This window comes from Dermacentor andersoni, chromosome 10 (assembly GCF_023375885.2).
Source record: "Dermacentor andersoni chromosome 10, qqDerAnde1_hic_scaffold, whole genome shotgun sequence".
Taxonomy (NCBI): Eukaryota; Metazoa; Arthropoda; class Arachnida; order Ixodida; family Ixodidae; genus Dermacentor; species Dermacentor andersoni.
Genome location: NC_092823.1, coordinates 108,824,111 through 108,834,033, shown reverse-complemented (window position 1 = coordinate 108,834,033; position 9,923 = coordinate 108,824,111). Strand labels below are relative to the sequence as shown.

The window sequence follows — 9,923 nt, the reverse complement described above, 5'->3', positions numbered from 1 at the left end:
GTCGGGACAGTCGGATACGGCGCAGAATGCCATTCCTAAGGGTTTTCTTAGCGAGTTGCCGAGCAGGGCACTTCGGGTCTGTGGCTACATGTTGACCTGCACAATTGCGACATAGGGGTTCTACCGGACAGATCTCGAGGTTGCCATGTGTAGGGCGACCGCAGACCGAAGATCGACGTTGGTCGACTACCGGGCACGAATTTTTTTGGTGCCCGATTTTGCGACAGGTCTCACAAATGGCAGCTTTAGGATGGTAAGCTATTACCGGTAGGAGAGTGCTGTATAGGTGGATTTTGCGTGATATTTTAGAGCTCTCAAACGTGATAAGAGCTGCTCCGTTTTTACCCATGGGCCTGGTACTCACTATCCTGCACGAGTAGCACTTGAGGTAGGCCATAAGCTGTTCGCTTGTAAGCCCATTGGCACGATAGATGACGCCGCGGATCTGGCCCGGGCGAACGGTTTCATAAGCCTGTATTGGTGTTTCCCTTCCAGAAATTATGAGAGACTGAAGTTCGAGAAGACGGTCCCTAGCATGAGTGTGCGAAACGTCAACTGCAAACTGATTGCTTCGTTCAAGAGGGCGTACTTGAAAGCCTGAGTGAAAGTGAATTGTCTGTAGCTCATCAGCAATGGTTTCGTGCAGCCAGTGTGCTGGCAAAGTGCCTAGTAGACCAGGCGAGGTGAGCTTAATTATCACAGTGTGAGAGAGAGAGGGCTCTTTATTAGAAAAACAGAGAATTTTGCCGGCGTGTATATAACCGCTGGCATGCTACTCTGTATAGGGATGGGGAATGGGATGAAAAGATTCCAGAAAAGAGTGGGAGAAGAAAGCATAAAAGTAAATATGAAATGTCCGAGTGGACCTGATACTAATATTTACAGGTGACATGGCGGGTAAATTTAGGCTTTTGTATAGGAAGGATGCAATTTTTAAAGCTTTCCTATTTGACCAATTTCTGTCAGGTATTTGAACAATAAATCCAAAACCCGTCGCTGTTTTGAAGGGCCGGGCATTGGACCTAAGATGCTCGGTAACGTTAATGGTTCGTGGCAAATCATGTCCATTTGGTGCTCTAAAAATTGTCTCTCGTCACGGTACGCGGGGCATTCTAGTAATATGTGCTCAATTGTCTCTAAGTTGCGACAGTTATCACAGCATGGGTTAGTGGTTAATCCTATGCGGTACAGATAATTGTTCGTGTATGCCACGTTCAGTCGAAGACGATGGTACAATGTCTCTAAGTGTCGAGGAAGCAGTCGGGGAATTTTCGGTCTCATATCTGGGTCAATGTAATGTAGGAAGTTATCTTGATGAAGCGGCAGATTCAAGATGCGGTCTTTTTCTTGATAGGCATATTTTTTTGCCATGTTTGAAGCGTCGGCTTATGTAATATACGTTCTTTTGAACTTGCGGTATTGGAGTCCATTTCTGGCAGCTTCGTCCGCTCTTTCATTTCCCGAAATGCCGGCATGGCCAGGTATCCACTGGAACTTTATGCTTTCAAAGGCTTTATGATCTTTCAAAGGCCGAGGAACGTCGGCGAAGTGTCTTTCGAAAAGGCTAAAGTAAGAATACAGGCCGACGAAGCAGCGTACATCAGAAGCAGAACGTGGCACAGTGAAACTGCGTACGGCGCCAACTTTTTCGGGATCTGGTTGGACACCGGATGCGTTACCGAGGTGTCCCAACACGGTAATCTGATGGTGCCCGAATTGACAATTCGTGGAGTTCAGCTGAAGGCCGGCTTTTCGGAATACCGCAAGAATTGCAGCGTGTCGGGTAAGGTGGCTGCTAAACGTGGGAGAAAAAACAATAACATCGTCAAGGTAACAAAAACACGTGGTCCATTTTTAGCCTAGGAGAAGACAGATCATGATATGTTCAAATATCGCAGGAGCAATGCATAAGCCAAAGGGCATGACTTTGAACTGATATAAGCCATCCGGTGTGATGAAGGCCGTCTTCTCGCGGTTCATTTCATCAACTGAAATCTGCCAGTAGCCGGATCGAAGATCGATGGACGAGAAGCATTTACCTCCGTGCAAGCAGTCCAAGGCGTCATCGATGCGTGGTAGTGGGTACACGTCTTTTCCCGTCATCTTGTTTATGTGGCGATAATCGACGCAAGAACGCCAGGTACCATCTTTCTTTTTCACAAGCACGAAAGGCGAAGCCCAAGGGCTGGCTGATTGCTCGATGACCCCTTTGCGGAGCATTTGGTCCACTTCTGATTGGATGAATCGACGTTCACCAAGCGATACCCGATAGGGACGCCGACGCCTAACATTTTTTTTTCATTCCATCGCTCTTTCCATGGTCCTTAACTCCTTCTCGAGCTTGTTTGTTATCTTCCAAGCTTTTGCCACCATACGTGTTAGCCCCAGTAGATTGCCCCAGTATATTAGCCCCAGCAGATTGCGATGATTGCACACTTTTTATCTCAATGACAGGGGTAAGCTCCCAGACAGAATTTGGTGATGCCTCCCGTAAGCACTCGAAGCAATTTTTTCTCTTTTGTAAATTTCCTTCCAGTGGTCACCTTCCCTTGTGAGTAATTGGCCTAGCTAAACTTACTCTTGTGCAAAGTATAGACGCTGACTGGCGATTATAAATTATTGTTTCCTTGCCAGGCTGCTGAACATCATCTTTCTCTTCTGCGTATTAACCTTCATACCCACTCTTGCACTTTCTCGGTTAGGGTCCTGAATCATTTGTTGGAATTCCTCTTTAGGGTTTTTGAACAGGAAAATGTCATCTGCCAAGCCAAGGTTGCTGAGATATTCGCCGTTATCCTCACTTCTAAGTCTTACCAGTCCAAGAGCTTGAATACATCTTCACAGCATGCAATGAATAGCATTAGAGAGATAGTGTCTCTTGCGTGTGCCCTTTCTTGATAGATGATTTTCTGCTTTTCCTGTGGAAAGCCAAGGTAGCTGCGGAATCATTGTAAACATTTCTCAAGATTTTCACTATGCTTACGGTAATCCTTGATTGCGCTATTCAATGTCCGTGGTGACTCAGAATACATAAGAGAACCTGTTCCCTCAACTCCCCTTGTAAAGACCATTAACTATCTCTGTGCAAAATGAGAGAGAAAGCAAGACGCGCCAATAAAAGTATGAGAGCTGATACCTTGAATCGCACTCAATATTTGTGTGCTGGTGATATAAACAGATCAGAGAATATGTTTTGACAATATTTCCAGAAATTACAATATGTATTTTTTCCTTATCTTTATTTTGGGCAATACGCGAAGGAGTGTACTTGAGAATGTACTTGTGCGTAAGAACAGTAATGACTTGCGTTGTGTTTGTATTCTTCTCTACGCTCAGTTTCCTGCTCCTAGAACTCGGAAATTAAAAATATCGGCAAAATGTGGGCGAATAAATCACTTCCGTCTTCGTGCTCGACTATTTCAAAGATTTGTTCAGCCATAGGGAGAAAGAAAAAAACTGGTTTCATTCCAGTGCCGGAATGAAACCACCTGAGGCAGGGTTGCTCAGTCGCGAAATTAGTTTTGCTGGAAGTTTGGTCATATATGACGCAGGTCTTCCTTGGAAGTGAGATGTTTCTATCTACATTTTTTTTCTGTACGAGTCACTATGCCTGATCAGGAACTGCGGTATTGCACCTGAAGGATCAAAGAGAGACGTTTGGCTTCCTTTTCACAACTGTGACCGATGATACATATTAAACGAGAAAGTTGGGTAAGTTCTAAACTGGAATAGATAATTAAAGCCTCTTTTTTTAATGAAGAAGTGGGAACGGCACCGAGGTAACGATGTGTCCTGTACCCAAAAAGCGATGTAAATGTCAAATCAAGTCTTTCATGGGTGCACTGGCACAAGATCATTTCGTTAACTTGTTCCATATACCGTACTGTACTATAGTCGCAGAGTTCGTCATGGTCTGACCCCGAAACATGATGAGTTCTTTCTTCAAAGGCAAAGCTTTCTCTACGCGGCTCACTCGCCACGTATTATACGCTCATCAAATTCCCATCATAAATCCCCTAATTTTGAGAATCAGTTGAAAGGACTTAGTGCTATCCTCCCCCGTATGCGTGGATGTGTACACGCGGGAACAAGTGGCCGAAACTACGCGATAACTTCGACAAAAGCCTGCAGTTCATAAGCGCGAAGCTGACGCACAGTGTGTACCCCATGAGCAAGCCGCAAGGCTGGCACGCAAGGCTGACGCAAGGCGAAAACAGGGACAAGACACTGTAGCTCGAAGCGATGGTGTTCGCGCGTTTCTGCTCAAGCCACACGACGTGCGCTTAGTTCGTCGACTTGTGTTCGCTGCAGTTCATACTGCCGCTAAAGCTACGAGCCATACTTCGTGTGATATTCTAACACGTTGCTCCCACATTCATTACGTCGTCCTTAGAGCGAAGCTGTGACGTCTTATTTTACAGAAGCCGGACAGTGTACCTATGACGGCCAGGTCGCGTTTCCCTCCGCAGCCATGTGCCTCACAATCAGATCGCGGTTTGTATTGGCACGTAAAACCCTGAAAGCTATTCAGGGTTTTACACACGTAATGACTCGTCAAAATGTGGGCCGATCTCGATAATAATGTACCCTTAAAAATGCAAACTTATTGCGAAGAGGGTGCAGTCCAAAAATGTGTGCCGATCCCGAAGATAGGTGAGCAAAAACATACAAATGTGACGCTCTCTTTAGTCTCCTCACGTGATCGGCGACGCGATAGTGCCATGCGCGGTGACTCCACCCCTATCTCATCCTCAACTCGCTAAAGAAGTCTTTGTGCTTCACTGAACTGGAATTTAAATTATCTTTGCACATTTTTTCAGCTCTGGCGTCATAAACGTCTGCATTTGCGACCTTCTTTCGCGGCATATCCACTAGTAGTTATACCGTAAAAGTTTCTGCAAAGGCTGCTTGATATATACATTTTAAAAAAATTCATGCTTTCTACTAAGTGCCAAGGTTAGTTTCATTTGGTCTTTCAGCTGTACATTAGCTCGCCATTCATGTTGCGAGAATTAAGGTGTATTAAAAACATTTTCATAATTTGTGAAACTTTTTCTTTTTAAGAACGCACAATCTATCAGGCCAGTAGGTACATAATCAAGCGTACCTCTGACCTCTGCAGAAAGAAATTGCCATCATTGTGATGGAAGTAGTTTCATTCGGCTTTGCCGACCTTACCTGCGCAGTATGGTTATACTTAACGCGTGCTACACGGATCGATGACAAGACCACTTTTTGCTACTATGTTTTTGCGACGGCTGTCGTACCTTGCGTGAAAAATACAGAAAGAGCCCAGAGAGACACTCCTATCACAATTGGGCCAAAGAGGTAAGTCTCCACCCTGAGGCAACTACGTGGACAAAACAACAGTTTTGTCCGCGTAATTTCAAAGAGATCTGTACAGTTTCGCGTACTTGTATATAACATTTTTCTCCGCTGCTTTGATGACAACAATACGATTGCTTCGTAGTGAAGGAACTCACAGAACCAGCAGTTGGACAGAAACGATTTCGGTAAAAAAAAAAAAGGTATTGACAAAAGAGCCAACACCCCGGAACTAGCCTGGTTATTCCCTTAAGCGAACTCTGAGCCTGTTGACTATTGTTAAGGATTTCGATTATAGGCGCAATGCATTTCGCAAACGTTTTCTGACCACTCGTGTATAGTCGGAACTAAACTGGTTATTCCCCTTTGAGAGCCGGGGGGCTCTCTGTTAAAGATGTCGTTTATAGGCGCAACATATTTCGAAAGCTTTCTCTGACCACTCGTGTACTGAAAGAAGGCGTGATATCGCTAAGCAATTTCAGTGCTCGAATTTTATATGGGCTACGGAGTCGTAAAAGTTTTGCGCACCACGCAATTTGTGAGCATGTTAGAAAATTCAAGATGAGGGTTGTGAAATGGCCTCATACGCGCTGACCAACCCTTTCGCTGACGTTATGTTTTGCAATCAGTAAATATATGCCATATGGGCGACTAATAAGAAGTATACACTTCGTCTTTGGCAGTACGTTATCGACCACTGGTGTGGCGCATCTCTCGAGCTGCAAAAAATAATTGGCCGCTTAGAAGAAATATTTTCATTAACGAAAATGACGTGCTAAATGACTTATATTATGACAAGACCCGGCTCTCATGGATGCAATTAGGCTCTTCATTTTGTTTCTTTCATGGAATTCTTTGTTCTTTTTACGATTATTTGACTCGTTGTACATAGAGCCTAAGGTATGCAAAGCACGGTGTTTTGCTTTACCTTCTTTCATTCTTCAGACGAACAAACAGAAACGTACTGTCAACGATCGCGCAGAAGTCGCGGGAAAACTCAGTCGAGAGCGGCCAAGGATTACACGGTGTTATGAGATTAGCGCAAACGGCAGGCATTACCAAACCGTGATCGGCTGCTAACCGCTATCCTTGAAACGAAAATTATCCAATCATTATATTCTACTGGTACTAACCTATATATAGGGGGCACGTTAACAATGAAGCTTGAGCAGAAGTTAAACACCGCAGAGCGAGTGAAGAGGCCAAAGATTTTAGGCTTAACGGTCAGAGACTGAACGTTGACACCGCGCTGTGGATGCCTCTGCGCTCGACACGTTTGCACTAGGCCAAAATGGATCCTCCTAGAACGCTTCTTCGAGTGTCCTTGAAGTTCTTTGTTTGTTTGTTTCTTTGTTTGCTTGTTCGGTGACTAAAGCGACACTCAAATTCTGTTATAATCCCTGGGGCTCCAAACCCAATTTCATGTGTCCGCCCTCCTTCGCTCTGAGTCCTTGCTTTTCTGCAAAACTCGAGATGTGGCCACTTTTCCCACAACGTCCCACGGTGCGCTATCCTGTCATGAAGTACAGAAAAAAAGCCACGAGTGAGTGCCATTCGCAGGCGCCCCTCTCGCATAGCCATCGGCTTACCGCTCACTGACACACGTTATTAAAGTTGTTTCAGCTCTACCACAGGCTTTTCGCGTTAAAGGTTGCACGACGCGTTAAATGCTGCTGTTTTGTTAAATGATTCTTGTTTTTAAGACTGAATTACTCGTTTTCAAGAAACTGACTAGGCACTAATTAACTCTATGAACCCAACTTCTACGACAACTATGTCGCAAGGCAAATTACATAGTGCCATACACGAAATCTTAGTTATATTTTTTTTCCCTTTAGATTTGCAGTGCTGCTATATAGCAAGGCAGGATTTTGGGACACTTGGTTGGAGTTATGGTGAAGAAAGCTGGACTTTAAAGCACACGGACGGAAGAAGAGACAAGGATATCCTTTTCTTCTGTCCATATGCATTATCGCTGAGTTTTTTCCGCCATGAATGCTACTATATGAGGCGCCTACCGGCTGTTAATCATGGGAGCTCTTCTGTAGACTAGGTGGAGTTGTCGCTGCGATGTCGCTGTTGGCAAGTAATGTTGCTGGCGATCAGGACAAACCGGCGAGTAGACCAAAGTTGGAGATTCGGGAGATACTTTCTTCGCTGAGCGAGAGCAGAAAGCAGCTAAACGAGATGGTTTCGCAGCTCCAGGGCAGCATGCTAGCATTAGAAGAAAGGTACAACGAGAGGTTCTGCAAAATGGAATGGTACCTAGAGAATGTGGCAGCTTCAATAATGAGCCCGCGGGTGCTGTCGCTCCCGGCAACGACCTCGGCTAGTCAGAACTTGAGGCATTCTCAGAAGGTTAGCACAACAATGCAACAACATCCACAATTTGGCCACACATACTATTTGGTACAGAGTATCGCAGTGGAACTGCAGGGAGTTTCTCCACAAGAGGGCCCCCTCGCAGCAATTCATTAGCTCACACGTGGAGAAACCGCACCTGGTCCTCCTGCAAGAAACACTAACCCAAAGCGTCGCGCTACCCGGCTACCGTACCGTAGCGTAGCACGAAGTAGGAAGAAGCATCGCTGTCCCGATAAACAAGAAGTTCCCACACGTCGCTCACGACTTCCAAATGACGTGGAGCAAGATCGAGTACATCATGATCTAAATTGTTCCCGGACCCGCCAGCAAGGTGAGCCTCTTCATCTTGAGCATCTGCAGCAGCCCAAAGGGCCTCAGACAGCGATTCAGGAACCTCGTTTCAGGACGGCACAACTTTCCAGGAACAGCGTTGATATCATTACAGGCGACTTTTGCGCTCCGTGCGGCACCTGGGGCTACCCGTATGACAGCCACAAAGGGGAGTACCTTTGGAGAGAGGCGCTAAGCCGAGACGTGATGCTCGTTACCGACCTGCCATTCCCTACTAGATGCGGTGCGTCGGCCAGCAGGGAACAGCTCCGGACCTCACCTTCGTCAAAGGAGCTGCAGAAGCTAAGTGCGCAACCTCATCATAGACCTGGGCAGTAACCACTACATCCTAGCCACACCCCTGTGGGTAGAGAAGAGAAGAGTGCGAAAATTCAGGTTAACCGACGGGGACAAGTCGAAAGATAAGGGAAGAATATGCGGAAAACGTGGAGCCGAAGCCCGATCTCGAACGCTGGACGGAACAGATCGGAAGGGATTTTGAGGCCGCCACCAAGCAAGTTGGCAGAGATCTCTCGGTCGAGAAGATGGATAGCAGGTTCGCCGATCTGCTCGAGGTCAAGCAGTCCCTGCTGTCCGGGTGGAAGAGGCAGCGTCTCAACAGAAGACTCCGAAAGAAGATTGCCGAAGTCAACAAGAAAATAGGGGATCATTGTGAGGGCCTCTCTAGACAGGAGTGGGATGATGTCTGCAATTCGATAGATGGTCAGATGCGCAAAGAGGAGTCTTGGAACCTCCTCAAGCACTTCCTGGAGGATACAAATATTAAGTCGAACCAAAGAAACACGGTGGCATGCATTTTGCACGCAGCCAGGCAGAAAGCCTTGCCGGCGAAGTCCTAGGGAAGCTGGTGAACAAGAACCTACCGGGGGTTTCCGGCCCGCCGACTACCCCCTCAAAGATTACGGGGCTCGATCAACCCGGAGCTGTACGCGGAGTTTGGGGTTCAAGAAGTCAGACGGGTCCCACACGGCAGATCGACCGCCGGTCCAGACAAGATCACGAAGAAAGCCCTGAGAAACATGGACGAGAACTCAATAGAGTACCTGACCGAGTTCGTCAACCAGGCATGGAGTAGTGGCAAAGTTCCGGGAATGTGGAAGAGAGGCACCACCATCCTCATTGGCATGCCCGAAAAGCCGCCCAATCTCGCCACTCGCAAGCCCATCTCGTTCACTTTGTGTGTGGGCAAGGTGGCCGAGTACACAATCCGAAATAGGGACTCCCGGTACATGGAAGACAAGAACGTCTATCCCGACAATATGATAGGCTTGAGAGCGGCCGTTTCGACGCAAGACGCCATATGGCTGATCAAGGATCAGGTCATCAACACGAGAGGCACGCGAACCATACTTTACCTGGACTTGGAGAAGGTCTTCGACAACATCCTCCATTTCTTTGTCTTGGGAACTTTCTCGAGCCTTCGTCTGGGCGAACCCTTTCATGACTAAACGATATCTTCCCTGGCTGACAGAGAAGCCATCCTCCAAGTGGGAGACCTCGCGTCATACTCGGTTAGGCTTGGTTCTAGAGGGACGCCACAGGTGTCAGTCGTATCCCCGACCCTCGCTAACCTCGCCATTGTCGATCTATTGAGGAAAATATCCGAGCTTCACGGCCTTAACCCCGCGATATTTGCAGACAGCGTCACTATATGGTGCACCGGCGGCAGCGACTGACGCTTAGAGGCTGCGCTTCAAGAAGCCGTCCAGGTCACAAAAGACTGCCCGAAAGCTGAAGCTATTGACCATGGTTTTGAAAATTGCTAAGCCGTGTTTTTCAGCTTCTTTTGCTGCGTGAGCGGGGGCGAGGGAGAGGGGCATCCTGCAAAGGACCCTTAGAACAGATATACACATTACACCATATTTTATTCGTTTTGTAATATT

At 46.8% G+C, this 9,923-nt stretch overlaps 1 protein-coding gene across 1 annotated transcript; it reads left to right on the top strand.

Moving 5' to 3' along the window:
- The first annotated feature begins 9,059 nt into the window (after positions 1-9,059).
- Positions 9,060-9,488, top strand: LOC140213478 (uncharacterized). Its single transcript, XM_072284728.1, has one exon. It carries the CDS (start codon positions 9,060-9,062, stop codon positions 9,486-9,488), a length of 429 nt encoding a protein of 142 aa, XP_072140829.1.
- The last annotated feature ends 435 nt before the right edge of the window (positions 9,489-9,923 follow it).